Here is a 16,571-nt window from a genome sequence, read left to right as displayed (position 1 = left end):
GAACCGACATATCTGTGTGGCCGTTATTCAATGAATAGCAGCCACAGAAAACTGACATGTCAGTTTTTCCTGCGGCTGCTAGGGATCCCGGCTGGAGTGTATACTCTGGCCGGAATCCCACTGACTGCAGTGCAACGTAAATTTTGTATTAATCACTGCCGTTGTTGCAAATCGGCAACAACAGCCGTGATTAATATAAAACTTACGTTGAGTGAACATGGCCTTAATGTGGAGATATAATAAGGCGCAATCCTTAAGTGTGGAGGAGTGAGGAGATACCATCCTTGAGGGGTTAATGTAGAGGTGCGATAAGGTGCCATCCTTGAAGGGTTAATGTGAAGGAATGATGAGGCGCCATTTGAGGGGTTAATGTGGAGGTGTGATAAGGCGCCATCCTTGAGGGGTTAATGTGGAGGAGAGAGGAGGCGCCATCCTTGAGGGGTTAATGTGGAGGTGCAATGAGGCGCCACTTGAGGGGTTGATGTGGAGGTGCGATGAGGCGCCATCCTTGAGGGGTTAATGTGGAGGAGTGATGAGGCGCCATCCTTGAGGGGTTAATGTGAAGGTGCGATGAGGCGCCATCCTTGAGGGGTTAATGTGGAGATGTGATAAGGCACCATCCTTGAGGAGTTAATGTGGAGGAGAGATGAGGTGCCATCATTGAGGGGTTAATGTGGAGGAATGATGAGGCGCCATTTGAGGGGTTAATGTGGAGGTGTGATAAGGCGCCATCCTTTAGGGGTTAGTGTGGAGGAGAGAGGAGGCGCCATCCTTGAGGGGTTAATGTGGAGGTGCGATGAGGTGCCATCATTGAGGGGTTAATGTGGAGGAATAATGAGGCGCCATTTGAGGGGTTAATGTGGAGGTGCGATGAGGTGCCATCATTGAGGGGTTAATGTGGAGGAATGATGAGGCGCCATTTGAGGGGTTAATGTGGAGGTGTGATAAGGCGCCATCCTTGAGGGGTTAATGTGGAGGAGAGAGGAGGCGCCATCCTTGAGGGGTTAATGTGGAGGTGCAATGAGGCGCCACTTGAGGGGTTGATGTGGAGGTGCAATGAGGCGCCACTTGAGGGGTTAATGTGAAGGTGCGATGAGGCGCCATCCTTGAGGGGTTAATGTGAAGGTGCGATGAGGCGCCATCCTTGAGGGGTTAATGTGGAGGAATAATGAGGCGCCATTTGAGGGGTTAATGTGGAGGTGTGATAAGGTGCCATCATTGAGGGGTTAATGTGGAGGAGTGATGAGGTGCCACTTGAGGGGTTAATGTGGAGGAGCGATGAGGTGCCACTTGAGGTGTTAATGTGGAGGTGTGATAAGGCGCCATCCTTGGGTTAATGTGGAGGAGAGAGGAGGCGCCATCCTTGAGGGGTTAATGTGGAGGTGCGATGAGGTGCCATCATTGAGGGGTTAATGTGGAGGAATAATGAGGCGCCATTTGAGGGGTTAATGTGGAGGTGTAATAAGGCGCCATCATTGAGGGGTTAATGTGGAGGTGCCACTTGAGGGGTTAATGTGGAGGTGCGATGAGGTGCCATCCTTGGAGGTGTGATGAGGTGCCATGTGCAGTCACGTGGAGGCGTGGCCTCTCACGACGTTTCCTTGTCTATACGTCGTGTGTGAGGTAATCTCTCCCCCCTAGATGCGGGTCGGGCACACATTCACCTCACACCCGGCTCCTGTGCCTTATGGAGCCATGGTCCCGTATTACCCAGCAGAGAAGCCCCGCCACCTGTGTAGTGTATGTGTGGTCCCTGCGGACTATGAGGAGAGCAGGTTGCCGCCTCACCGTCCCCTCCCACCCGATGACATCGCAGGACACAACCCGCCCCCCCAAGCCTTTAATCTGCTCTGATAGTATAAATATAGGAGCGGGGGAGGGGAGGGGTAATTGTCCTTCTCTCCTGCACACACGGGGTAAGTATCGCGCTTATCTTCCGCCTGGTAACCGGTCCGGGGCAGCGGGTGGGCACATATAACGCTTGTGGAGATGGCGGCCGCGGTACCGCACCCGGGGGTCTGCCGCCTCTCCCTATAACGCACGGTGGAGGGGGAGGACGGGAGATGCATGTGGCGGGCTGGTGAGGTGTGCGCGGCCTCAGGTGCTGGCGGCACGGGAGGAGCCCTCACAGCTGTGGGGATGGGGCGGCTCGTCTCCCCAGGAAGCAGCAGGCCACATGCTGCACGGTGCCCGGCCGCGCCATAACAGCCCGGGCTGCGGCTCTGCCTGGTCCGAGAACAAAAGGATACGGACCCTGTGCGTGTCTCCGTGCAGAGCTGGGGAGCCGGCCCCCTGTGTGCAGCCCCTCCTGTGTCCGTGCAGCACCCCTACCATGGCTCCTGGCATATTAAGGGCCCCCACCTATGGAGTGCCATAATTAAAAAATTTGGGCAAATCCTGACATAGTAAAATTAAATTATTTCTTTTTATAAAATTTGAATAGCGTGGTGACAGAATGGTGGGTTTTGTTTTGTTTTTTATTGAGCACTTTATTTTTTTTACACTGTAATTTGAAGTCTCCTTGGGGAACTCCTTTTATAACTACTAATCTTTGATAGCGCTCAATGCAGTACATATATACTGCATTGATCAATGAGATTTGTGCTAGAGCCTGTAGCAATCGAATGCCAAGCTGTGATCAGTGTCATTACTGCGCTGAGGCCCTGTCCGACGCAGGGATTGCTCCTCACCGCTAGATCACCATGGATGATTGGGGGGGAAGGGGGGGAACTAACCCACTTAAATGCAGCTGCTAATAAGTTTTATTAACCACAAGCCTCTTTCTGTACGGTTTTCATATCACCATCCCCCCCCCCCTTTCAGAAGAAGCAAGTTTTGTGTCCATTATGGTCTATGGAGGGGTCAAGTGGGTTGCCTGAGCACAGAGAGGAGAGAACCAGCCCTGTTGAGGAGCCAGCACAGCACAACATCCTGCAATCTTACCTTACTAATTTCCCAGACCAGCACTGAGCAGTCTGACCTGTGAATTCAGAATCTTATGTGCCCAGATAGTCTATTCCTGCTCATTCTCCCCAACCCTCCATAGGTTATAATGGACACTGTAAACCCTTCTTCACTTTGCTTCTCAGTAATGAAGACGACTTTGCCTGATAATGAACAAATAAGAAGTGAGGGGGGAGGCTGTAAAACAGCTTTTTGATTACAGAAGGAAACTATTTTGCCTAATAAAACCTATTACAGAATTATTTTTTTTTTCCAAATTGCTTGTACTACTGATTTATGCAAAAATGAAATGACATTTACATTTAAACGGGAACCTGGCACGTGGGGCAGAACCTCCTCAATAGAGCCCCCCCCCCCCATACTTATACCCTCCTGCCGGTCCCAATGCAGAGAAATTACTACCCACTCATCTGTACGCTCAATGGGGAAATGAGGAGTCCGATGTCCTTAGAAAATCACTGCTCCTTTGGACATCGGACTATTTTCATATCAAGTGCGCAGGTGGTAAGTGTCTGTGGTTGGCTTGGTTCTCTCCCGGGTGATAGGTTCCCATGTTATTAGTGAGTCAAACTACATATTTAAAAATGCTTGTAAATTTGGAATATAACATCGCCCCTTTAAAGCGACTCTGTGCCCCAACCACTTGTACCTTCGGTTAGCTGCTTTTAATCCAAGATCTGTCCTAGAGTCCATTCGTCAGGTGATGCAGTTAGGCTGGGTTTACGTATATAAGTTTGAATCAGTTGTGGGTTTTTTTTTCCAAAAACTGGGTTTTTTTTTCCAAAAACTGACCACAACTGATGCCAAAAATGCATCGGTTGTCATCAGTTTTTCTATCCTTTTCATTAAAAACCATAATTTTCCATCAGTTGTCACAAGTTGCTCTCATCAGTTGACATTTCTTTCCCTATGTTTTCTTGTCCTTTTCAATGGGGGTAGCTCAAAGGGGGGCTATTTGGGAGGGGTAGAGCGCACAGGGGGACTATATGGCAGGGGGAGAGGACACAGGGGGGCTATATACTACGGGGGAGAGCGCACAGGTGGGCTATATACTACTGGGGAGAGCGCACAGGTGGGCTATATACTACTGGGGAGAGCGCACAGGGAGGCTATATACTACAGGGGGAGAGCGCATAGGGGGCTCTATATTACTGGGGAAGCAACGGGGGCTATATATTACTGGGGGAGCAACAGGGGGGGGCTATATATTACTGGGGGAGCAACAGGCAGAGGGATTTATTGCTGTATAGGGGTGCATTACTATACAGGGAGGTGCATGCTGGGACCTGTAGTGCCCTCAGTAACAGTACAGTGCTGTAACATAGGAGGAATGGATGTTCTGCAGCAGGCAGGATGCCATACACAGCAATACCTTATCCTGCCTGCTGCAGCACATCCATTCCTTACAGCACTGTGGACTACAGGTCAGCTGTGACATGCCGGCGTCCCTGCACACACAGTACATGTGCAGCGCTTGCCGGGGGGGGGCGCTCGAACAGGACTGGCATCGGCGAGGGGGACAGGCACCAGTCCCGTCCGAGCACCCCCCCACTCAGCCGGCGAGCGCTGCACATGTCAAAGTGCTGTGTGTGCAGGGACCGGAATTGACAAAGGAAAGGGGTGAGAGCGGGGGTGGGGGCATTCCCCCCTGGGCGCCGGCCAGGCATCCGGCGCTCTATTTGTTTCAATGAGTGCGACGCCGGAGCGGTGGTCCGTCAGGACGCTGCAAGATGCACCGATGGTCCGGCGATGCGGCGGTTACGATTTCCCGACGCATGTTTTGAACGATCCCGTTGAAAACATTGGGATCAGTTCAATGATGCGTTTCTCTCCGGTGCTTTTCTCCTGCGCTGGAGGGAAACGTCGCTGCACCGCTAGACATATGTAAACCCAGCCTTATTGTCCTAAAAAAACAACTTTCAACCCTGTGTCAAATTGGCGTTGCCTAGTGTCTGTGCCCTAGGCCTACCCTGTCTCTCCTCCCCACCCTCTTCACCATTAGGAAGGCCCCAGGTTAGGATTTCTGCTATTTATCTCTTGTCTTAAGTGGTGCACATGTGCATTGTTCAGTGGTGATTAAGAGATATCGTGCCTGGGGCATTCCTAATGATGAGTAGGGCGGGGAGGGGGAACGAAGAGTTGCAAGCCTAGGACACTAGACACCAGGGAAAGGGACACGTAGTACACTTAGGCTGCATTCCCACGTTCCGTGATCCTGACAGATCACGGACGTGGAATGCATGTACCGGGTTCCCCCCGTGCCCGGACAGCATCTGTAATTAGATGTTGGGAGCGGGGGAGACTGTATTCATAAGCGCCGCGCTGTAGTAACAGCACCGCTTATGAATAGTCTCCCCCGCTCCCAGCATCTAATTACAGATGCTGTCCGGGTGCGGGGGGACTCCGGTACATGCATTCCAAGTCCGTGATCCGTCAGGATCACTGAACGTGGGAATGCAGCCTTGGGCTACATTCACACATCCGTTCTGTCCGCAATTGCAGACACTATGGAGCACTACAGATGCGAATTCACAGCGAGACCTGCTGCGGATCCCTGCTCTGTAGACTCTATGGGCAGACAAACTTGCGGCAGGATGGACATCCCGCTGCGAGTTTGTCAGCAGCCTGCCACGTTAACCCCCGGCCAGCTGGAGCGTATATATTACCTGTTCCACACTCCGACTTGCTTTGGGGCTGCGCGCTGATTGGCTGAGCGGAACCTGCTGGGAACCCCGAAGCAAGCCAGAGCAGGACCCAGTGATGTATACGCTCCTGGGGGTTAACGGGGCGGGCTGCTGACAAACTTGCAGCGGGATGTCCATCCTGCTGCGCGTTTGTCTGCCCATAGAGTGTACAGGGCAGGGATCCGCCCAGTGTGGTTGTACCCTTAGAAAGCTTGTTTAATATCCCATCAAATTTTTTCTGTTTGGGAAAATTATTCTAAGTGAGGATCTTATGTTCTCCAGTCTTTGCAGAGGTGTCGGCATGAGTGACTCAAAGGCTAAGACTGCTGCAAAGGGGGCTTCTGCAGAGGAGACCGAGAAACGTGGGAGAGGTCGTCCTCGAAAAAAGCCACAGGTATGTGCTGCACTAAGAGCGTGTTCTGTTTTACTCCTTTTGTGGAAGTTAATTGATTTAGCTGAAGCATAAGTTGCTTATAGGGCCCTATTACATGGAAAGATTATTGTGTAAAATTCATTATATTTAAATTTAGGCAATAATCTTTCTGCCTATGCAGGCAATGATCAAACTACTAACAAAAAACATGATTACTAACCAGTAATCTTGTTTTCATAAGCCCATGACTGCACCCCTGGAATGGACCGCCTACCACAGGAAAAGAAATCTGTGAAGATAAAATCTTGACACACCTCTCCACACCTCAGTTCTTACCAAGTACTCAATCACAGTGGAAATTTATATACCAAAAGAAATAACAAATATATACATAAAAAATATACTGGGGAATGAACAGTCATGGGCTATAAAACAAGATTACCTGTTAGTAATCAAACTTTTACCCTGGTGCCCAATGACAGCACCCCTGGAGGACTGAAACAAGCAATCCACCAAGGGAGGGAAAACAGTACTTTTCAGTCTGAAAAAGAATTTAGTTGTAGCCTATGGATGTGTCTAAGGAAGGTATGAACAGAAGACCATGTGACTGCCCTAAAGATCTGATCTAGGGAGGCGACAACTTTTCCTGCCCTAGTAGAGTGAGCTGTAATATAAGCAGGAGACTTGGGATCCTATTATGCGGGCCAACGGCGGCCCGATCGGCACGTGTTTACTAAAATGATCTGCTAGATCGGCGCTTGTTTACTGGACCTATTAGACTGCCCTATAATCGGACACTAATGGTGTGTTTACACAGAGATTTATATGACAGATTTTGGAAGCCAAAGCCAGGAATGGATTTGGAAAGAGGAGATATCACATTTTTTCCTTCATGACCTGTTCCCTGTTTAGTCTCTTCCTGGCTTTGGCTTAAGAAATCTGTCAGCTAAATCTGTGTAAACGCACCATAAGGGCTGCATGGACATCGTTAGCAAGAGAAGAGCATGCAGAGTGAAGGAATCAGGTGTTTGGTCAATTGTCATCTGTTGGCCGTGCATCACTATTGCATGTACAAACCTAAACCAACGATCAGCCGATCGTTGTTTCGGCTGATCGTTGTCTCTATTACACGGAGCAATAATCTGCCCGATTCGGCCGATTATCTCTGTGTAATAGGGCCCTTATTCTGGGCTGACTATGCAATATTGATGGCCTGTCTGATGAAATTGTAGTAACAGATTTTCAGATGAATGAAAGGTACTGGTCACATTTAGATGTCAGAGGAGGTCTCCCTAAATATCTTAAGTATGGTACGTCTGCTCCCCCCCTATTAGGGAGCAATGCACCTAGGATTTCCCTGCATTGAGCGCTTTAACTAGCAGCTGGCAGTGTTCTCAGGGAGACCAGCCAAAGGATATCAGTGATCTGTTTCTCTTATGGCTCTACCTGGCATTGCTCCCACCTAGCCAGAATACTGCTCCACACTGATGAGGGGCAACAACACGAAACAGCTGTCTGTGGATTGATTCCTGGCCTTGGTTTTTCCCTCATTACCTTGACTTATAGGACCACCTAATATGGTGGTTTCCCTACAGGAGCCGCCCCTTCCCGGAGAGGATATCTGGCTATTCCTGTGTTTCGAGACTCTTAAATGAAGCTCCACTGGCTTTTTTTGCATATTCATGTTTACCAGGGAGCGATGGACCTAGGATTTCACTACATTGAGCGGTTAACCAGCAGTGTTATCTTTGGCTGGTCTTCATGAGATCAGTGATCTTTCTCTTATACCCCCCCATTAGAGGCATTAACACAAAAGGAGGGGAAGACAATTTCTTGTTTCTTATGAAACTCCGACACTAGGCAAAAAGAGGGAAGAGTCTTCATGACTTTCTAATATTTGCGTATGGGGGATAAGCTATGGGCCTGCAGCTCTCCTACCCTGTGTGCAGTAGTTATGGCTATAAGGAAGATAGACCACATTTTGATGCATGAATCTTCTAGAGGTTCAAACGGTGGTCTTATGAGAGAGCATCTAGTACTAGATTGAGATCCCAAGGAGGAACTGTTACGTTTAGGGGAAATTAAGTCTTGCTGCTGCTGTGATGAACCTTTTGATCAGAATTTTCTCTGCTAGCTTGTGAAGTTAAAAAAAAGAATTAAGTGCAGAAACTTGTACTTTTAGAGTACTGTGTCTAAGGTTCTTATTTAATCCTGCCTACAGAAAACTTTTAGATGAAGGTTAGGTTTTCCTAGAGGATCCTGCCTTCCCTCAGCAAATTTTAGGAAAGCTCTCCAAACTCTCAAATAGATGATGTAACAGCTTTCCTACTTCTTAATATAAGCCTTTCAGTATCCAGGCTGTCAAATGCAGTTGGGGTTCCCCTGGATGTTGATTGGTCCCTGGTGAAGGGGATCTTATCTGTCTGGGAGAATCCATGGTTGGCCTTGTGAACTCTGTCTGAAGAGGGTGAACCATGGTCTTCCTGGCCAGAAGGGAGCCATTAGTATTATCACTGCCCTGTCCTCCACTACTTTTCTTATCACCCTGGGAATCAAATTGAATGGAGGGAAGGCGTAGCCTCTCTTGTTCCCCCAAGGGAGAAGAATTTGGATACCTTTTTTGTTTAAATCCTGGTTTCAAACCAGTCCACTGTCAGAGAACCAAACCTTTCTAGGACCAGACTGAACACTTTGTTCAGTGTCCATTCTGACTGACAGATGAGTCCTGCATGAGTCTAGTGAGTGAGCCTTTGAGGTGTACTGCAGACAGGTATGAGAGATCTGGTTCTGTGAAGACTATCTGAAAGGAAAGGTGTGTTGTGTGGTTTTGTTTTGTTTTGTTTTTGTTTTTTTTTGTTTTGTTTTTTGGAGTGAAGCTCTATCTTCTGTTTGACTTGGTCTAAGAGGATTCGGGTAGGAAGATATTTGACTTTGGGAAAACTCCCAATCTCCAGGATTAATAAAAACGACACTGTTCTTAAAACCCAAGGGCTGGAGGACATGTCCCTCCAGACCTGGGCAAACAGTCAGACGGTCTCCCACTGGGACCTTGTGATTGTTGGGATGGTTTGGGGTTGTTAAACAGGAACACTTTCCCTGGCACCTGGAATTTTCTGTTATCGTGGGGGGGGGGGGGCTGAAAGGGCTTTTTATACTGTTTCTTATTCCAGGGGGAATTCTGATTCCCATACTGGTTGGGGAATATATATATATATATATATATTTTTTTTTTTTATGCTTTTTCCAACAAAGAATCCAACGCAGGCCCGAACAAGAATTCTCCATTATATGGGATTAAACATAACTTTACCTTAGGGGCTATTTGGAACAACGGCTGTGATTAATAGAAAAGTTATGTTGCACTGCAGTCAGAGGGAATCCAGGCTGGAGTATATACACATAGCGGCCGCACACCACTGACTGTTCACACAATGACAAGTGCAGCTCTGGCCACACTTTCCATTGTGTGCTATGGTGAATTGGGATGTGGGCGCACACTGAGGCAGACCCTACCAGGCAGCAGGTAGATCCTTATCCTGGAGTTGGACATGCTTCACAGGCCTCCTATCTGCAGGACTGAAATCCTGAACTGAGGTGTGGAGAGGCATGTCAAGATTTTATTTTAACAGGTTTCCTGTCCTGTGGTGGGAGGTCCTCTCCAGGGGTGCCATCATAGGGCGCCAGGGTAAAATTTGTTTGTGTCATTGACTGCATGTTTTGAGCCCAGCATAAAATCATTGTTAATAGTTTGCAAATCTTTTGGTGTATGTAAGCACTGTTCTTTAGTAATTACAATTGTTGGTGTACTAGAGTATACAAACAATTGTAACTACTGTGGTTCCGTGTATTAAAGGAATGATTTCAGGTTGTTCCCAAAAGCCCTAGTTTGCAATTGTTTGTTGTTAATTGGTGGAAACAAATAATCACTTTGTCTAATAATGGAATCCTATGAGTCCAACTTAGTGTGTAATGAGAGAAAAAAAACGTGTTAAATACACCTGTACCTCAGTTCTTCAGCGCCGTAGTCCTCTGTATCCGGATCACCACAAAGAAAGGAATCCACGAACTTGACTTTCAATCCATATAGAAGTTATTTCACAGTACTGGGTACAATAACTTTGCTCACAGGCTGTTCAAAAACCCAAGCGTCCACCTGGTGTCCTGCGGACGTTTCGGAGGATAGACCCCTTCATGCGCTTCAGGAAGAAGGTACAGGTGTATTAACACGTTTTTTTTCCTCTCACTACGTTGGACTTACAGGATTTGTGGAGATCCTGTAGTGAGGATTGTTGCCTAAGGCATACGGTGCGGTTGTGATACTTTCCGTATCCTTTCTTTGTGGTAATCCTATGGGTATATTCACACAGCAGTTTTTCTGTGTGCTAGCCTTAGATTTTTGCAGCATATTTTGACTTTGGACTAAATTTTGATAGGTCATGCATGCCGATTAGCCTAATTTAATGGCAGATGCATCTCCAACATGTTCCAAAGAAATGCGCTTGGAATAAGTGATGTCGCTTACACTCCAGCATCATTAAATGTGCTCCAGAAAGATGCATGCTGCAATTAATTGTGAACTGCACCATGTGTTCCCATTGAAAGCAGAAGGTGTACATTGCACACATTTTTTGACACTTATATTGGCACACATTATGCATCAAAATGTAAAAAGTGTGAACTCCCGGAACATTCGGGGTCGTCCAAACCAGAGTGCTCGGCATTTGACTCCCAGTGGCTGGAAAAGTTGAATGCAGACCTAGGGAGTTCTGGAAAACATGGGTACAGCCTATGGCTGTATCTGTTTTCCTAGTGGCTCTTGGGCTGCATCCAACTTCAGCCACCGGGAGTCAAATGCCGAGCACTCTGGTTCGAATGACCACGGATGTTCGGCAAGTTCGCTCATGACTACTGCTAAGAGGTGTTCCACCTTTTTTTGCTGTATGACGAAAAGTCCAACAACACAAGGGACTCTATAAGTTCTGTTTGGGGTGGGGGCTCTCCCACCGTGGGCCACTGTTAGCTGTGATTAACATGTTTGTTGCACTTGACTGGAAACTTTCATTTTGTAGGGGGTGTATAGGAGTAGAACCCAGTGGTTTTCTTCCAGATACACCTAAATATAACAAAGTAGAATTACCAATCTAGTCTTTGGATTGCTGTAGCTTCTGTAGAAATCTAGTTCTGATATTAACAACATACATCTTGCTTATGGTTAGATAAAGAATAGTATGTGGTAGACTTACCCAGTGTTTCTCTTGTAAAGGAGACTACAAGCAAAGCCACCAAGCCGTCCTCCCCCGCACAGGTAGAGAGTGATTCAAAGGAAAGCAGGGTAAGACCACTTATTATTCTATGCGGAAAGAAACTCTGTTGCTTGACATATGAAGGCACAAGTCGTGCTGTGAATGAGCCATCAAAACTGTTTTTATTAACACAATTCATATAAATCATACAATGTTAAATGTCAATATGGAGTGTCACTAGTGTCCTTTGCACTTTGCAAATCCCTTCACCAAGGTCGGCCGATGGCTTGTCAGCCTGTTGCTTTTTAACTGTGCCTGAAAAAGCCTTTCCATTGAAGTGCCCCTATCTGACAGTGATGGCTTATGCCCTATCCCTGCTCTCCATGACCGCCACACCATTTGTTCTCTGTGATAGCTGACCACTGCATTCAACAGTTTCTTGGGGCTTCCATAGGGAATGAATGAAGCTGCCATGCACATGCATGACTGCCACTCCGTTCAAAAATGGTGACCAAAGTCTTCCTTGTGAAGTCCTGCGGGATCCCCACAGTTAGGGTCCCTTTACCAACACAGATTATCTGATGGATTTTTGCAGTTAAAGCAGCCAGACTATAAACAGAACAGATCATAAAAGCAAGACTGAGATTTTTCTCTTCAAATCCATTCCTGGCTTTGGCTGCAAAAATCTGCCAGATAATCTGTGTGTAAAGGGACCCTAAGTTATTTACTAACCTGAGGTTATGACATAACTTAATTTTGCGGGAAAACCCCTTTTGAATATAGTCTGTCAGTTGCTATTCAGGTTCCAAACTGCTCGGTCAGAGGCATTACATTACCATCCCCCAGAATGGCTGCGGTCTGTAATGGTCCAATCCCTATTCCTGCTGTGAATGGGATGGGGTGTTATGGAAGCATGGACAATTATATGAAGTTACCCTGTCTTTCCTTGACCTAACAGTGTCAACAGCTCGGAATGTAATATGCAGCCGACAGGTTCACTTTAAGTACTAAGAGCCCACTAAACATGCCTTTTGGTGGTGGTTTTGGTAAGGAGAGCTTATTAACCCCTTCCCGTTAGCAACCAGAGATGAGTCCGACACCAATAGAGAATGACTGGAGCAGTCATTCTCTATTGGCGTCGGACTCATCTCTGGTGAGCGTGCGCACGGCGCCCGACAGGGATTTCTCAGCTGCGGGACGGGGTCTGGGACCGGGACTTTGAGGAAGGGTTAAGTATAAGGGGCTTCACCGGGGGAAATGAGCGGGCTTCTTCCCGGCAGCTGGGCTGACAGGTTCCCTTTAATAAAAACGAGAGATCATGGTGCAAAAAATTACACTGCAACCAGCCTTGTAGGTGGGAAAAATAAAGGCGCTATGGCTTAGAAGGCCAGGAGGAACATTGCATTAATTTGACATGGACATCCGGGCATAGAGTGCTCTGTCTTGAAGGGGTTAACTTCCAAAGGACATGAGAGCTCATTAACTTCCAAAGGGAAGCACCCATTATATACTAAAAAAATTTTTTTAAAAACCTGGTTCACAGTATCTAGATCCAATCTTTTTCTATCTTGATGTTTAAACAAATTTAGGTGCTATGTTGCCTTTAAATGGGGATGTCTGACTGTCATCATTTCAATGGCTAATGTTTAGGTTCTTCTGTGTACAGGATCCAAGTGGTTCTCCCACTACAAAGCGTCCACGTGGTCGTCCAAAAGGCAGCACAAAGAAAAGGGGTAATGCAAACAGTAAGGTGAGTGACAAACTAGGTGGAATTGGCTTCTTCTTTTAATTGGAACCTAAATTTACAGTATAGGCACTATGCATGGATGACTCTGGGTTCGGCAGATAACAATAGATTTCTACCAGAATAGATTGAATTCTATCGGTAACTGTCAAACTGATTTGTCAGTTCAGCCACCGCAGCCAATGAACCACAAGCACCAATGGAACAGACCTCAAGAATTGGCGTGTGTATAATATATAATATTGGGTATAGAAATCTGAGCCATTAATATGATCTTGGAAATACCCCTGTGAACAGAGCCTTTTTTTCCCTTTTTCCTTTAGAAATCAGAAGCTGGAAAAGCAAGTGGGAAAAATAAAGCCCCTAAAAAGCAGGTAAGCTGTGTATAGAGCACAATATTTACAAGCTTGTTTCAACGTATATCTAGATGTCTCGAAGACGATCACTGTCTTCTCCAAAGTTAAAAGGGTACTCTGGGGGGGGGGGGGGGGTTCAAAAAGTCATGTAGAATAGTAACTTAATTTGATTTATAAAATCCTCAGTCTGCCAGTACTTACTAGCTGCTGTATGTCCTGGAGGAAGTAGTGTATTCGCTCCAGTCTGACACTGTGTTCTATGCTGCCACCTCTCCATGTCAGGAACTGTCCAGAGCAGGAGAGGTTTTCTATGGGGATTTGCTACTGCTCTGGACAGTTCCTGACATGGACAGAGGTGGCAGCAAAGACCAATGTGTCGACTGGAAAGGACCACTTCCTGCGAGACATACAGCAGCTGCCAAGTACTGGAAGACTGGGGATTTTTAAATAAAAGTAAGAAGGATGACTTAAACTTTTTTCCCCCTCGAGTACTAGTTATTTGTTTTTTAACCCCTTAAGGTCAAAGCCAATTTTCGTTTTTGCGCTTTTGCTTTTTCCAATTTGTTTAAAAGGCCATAGCCCTTGCATTTTTTCACCTAGAGACCCACATGAGCCTTTTTTTTTTTTTTTTTTTTGCGACACCAATTCTACTTTGCAATGACAGACTTTATTTTCCCATAAAATATGCTGCGAAACCAGAAAAAAACATTTGCGCTGTCAAATTGGAAAAAAAGGAATTTGTTTTCATTTCAGGGAGTTTCGTGTTTACGCTGTTCGCCCTGGGGTAAAACTGACTTGTTATGCATGTTCCTCAAGTTGTTATGATTACAATATGTAACATGTATAACTTATATTATCTGATGGCTTGTGAAAAAAATTCAAACCATTGTTAACAAATATATGTTTAAAATCGCTCTATTCCCAGGCTTATAACGCTTTTATCCTTTGGTCTATGGGGCTGTGGGAGGTGTCATTTTTTGTGCCATGATGCGTTTTTTCTATCGGTACCTTGATTGGGCATATACAACTTTTTGATCGCTTTTTATTAAAAAAACATTTCTGGATTTGATGCGCCCCCAAAAATGTGCAATTTTGCCTTTTTTTTTTTTTTTTGCGCTTACACAGTTTACCATGTGAGATCAGGAATGTGATAATTTAATAGTTCGGGCGATTATGCACGCGGCGATACCAAATATGTTTGTTTATTTGTTTATTTATATTTATAAAATGGGAAAAGGGGGTTGATTTGGACTTTTAATAGGGGAAACTATTGCAGAGTCGGGATCAGGCCCGACACGGGCAGAAGAACGGATCTCCCCAGCCCCCCCCCCCCTCCCACTAGACCCCAGGGAGATTATTAAAGCACTTCAATGCAGCTGTCATGTTTGACAGCTGCATTGAAGTGCTTAATTAGCAGACGCGGCAACGGGACCCACGCCGGCTAATAGAGGCGCTCCCTGGCTGCAGATCACAATCAGGAGTGGCACCGTTCAGAGCGGGACCCCTCTCTGAACTCCCCCAGTGTCACCATGACATACCAGATACGTCATGGGACGCTAAGGGGTTAAAAAAATTTAATGGGTATCATTGTAATCATGGTGACCTCCAAAATACACACACATTGTCAGTTACGTTGCGCAACGTAAAACAAGAGCCCCCAAAGTTGCAAAATGTGTTCCTGATTTTACCTCACAAATTGTTTCTGTAAATTGTGATAAAATTGTTACTGTGAAGCACAGTTCCCGGTCTGTAGATGGAAGATACGGCTTCTCGAGGACCAGGAAGGAAAAAATCTAAACTTAGCTGTCAATCAGGTGACTCTGATTTTTGTGACTGTTCTTCCCTGTAATTCTTTGCTATTTTGTTTTGGTTCATGAAGTCTCTAGTACACTGCTAAATATTTGATAAATGGGATTTAACCTTTCTTGATTTTTCCAGGAGGAGGACGAGGAAGAAGAGGGGGGAACAGCAGAGTCTTCAGAAGATCAGTGACCTCATTCTAATCACCTCATTCGCTCTACCAACCTCGGCTTGCTATTTGAGCCCACATTTATAGTTAGACACATCTGGGTGACCTTCTAAACTACTGACGGGACAAAAGTACTAATGTCTCCTGCTACAATACTCAGGTCATGGTTAGTGCTGGCAGTTCTGCTGTGCTAGTACTGTATATTTCTTCATGCCTTCCTTCCAGTCACTGCCAGCATTAATGTCATCTCTAGATCAGCCATTCCCATTCTAGGAGCATGCACTAGTAAATTCCCTACACTTAATAATTTGTCATTGGTAAATATTCTAGACACGTTTAGTACTTTCCTCGCTTGAGATTCTTCAGTGCGACACTTTGTTGCTTTGTTAAATTTTATCTATGAATCATAAAAGTTACATTGGCTGCATTTACTTATCCATTGCAAATTATTCTCAGGCAGAGCACATCTTTTAACTAGTAACTTGGCATGAATCCACATGTGCCTGGGTTACTATGGCAGTACAGCATGGCCATTTATGGGAACACTCAGTGTGAACTGTTATAAATGGTGCAAATTTTGCCCATGTCTCTGAGTTTTGCACTAGTTTTGTTATAAACATCCATTTCCATAAATATTGTTTTAGGGTCCTTTTCTAAATGGGCGGCCGCCTCTTGCAGTGATTGCATCTGAACGCACATCTCTGTGCTGTATCTGTAGATGACATTGTGTGTATGTGTAGAGGAATGAGTTTTACTATGGTTACAAGGATAGTAAATGTTAACCAGTAGTGAATAATGCTGATTGGCAGTCTGTGCTTTGTATGTGGTTTATGTCTGCAAATACAATGTACTAGATTTGTTTTACTAAATTGATGTTTCTAGTCATCACGTTTTGCTCAGACTAAATGTCCCATCTGTGACGAGGGACACTTGAGTTCTGATCTGAATACTGCACTAGAGTATGTCTACTTAAAATTAAAATAAAATTCACATTTTTAGTGCAATGGTCATTTTTTTTCTTACCAATAATACTTCTAGTTTTTTGCTTCTCTTTTTAGGTCTATTTAACTTTAAATACTGTGCTTTATATTTAAAGCGTACCTGGTATGTGTCTTTTAAGAAGAAAAATATAGACTTGCTTTAGCAGTCTCTATGATCCTTGCTTGACACTTAAAAAAATAAAAAAATAAAATCATCCATCTTTTGCTTTGGATGCAATTAGCCCCATTCTTCTGCTC

General features: G+C 45.7%; 1 protein-coding gene across 1 annotated transcript; it reads left to right on the top strand.

Moving 5' to 3' along the window:
* Window positions 1-1,557: 1,557 nt before the first annotated feature.
* On the top strand, window positions 1,558-16,337 carry HMGA1 (high mobility group AT-hook 1). The gene is made up of 6 exons (XM_069972573.1): window positions 1,558-1,623; window positions 5,931-6,042; window positions 11,285-11,353; window positions 12,931-13,014; window positions 13,332-13,382; window positions 15,303-16,337. The coding sequence occupies exons 2-6, from the start codon at window positions 5,950-5,952 to the stop codon at window positions 15,354-15,356; spliced, it is 351 nt and encodes a 116-aa protein (XP_069828674.1). The 5' UTR covers window positions 1,558-1,623; window positions 5,931-5,949; the 3' UTR covers window positions 15,357-16,337.
* Window positions 16,338-16,571: the final 234 nt, after the last annotated feature.

Source organism: Dendropsophus ebraccatus, chromosome 5 (assembly GCF_027789765.1).
Source record: "Dendropsophus ebraccatus isolate aDenEbr1 chromosome 5, aDenEbr1.pat, whole genome shotgun sequence".
Lineage (NCBI taxonomy): Eukaryota > Metazoa > Chordata > Amphibia > Anura > Hylidae > Dendropsophus > Dendropsophus ebraccatus.
The sequence above is the reverse complement of the archived record's forward strand: the minus strand, read 5'-3'. Positions and strand labels throughout refer to the sequence as shown.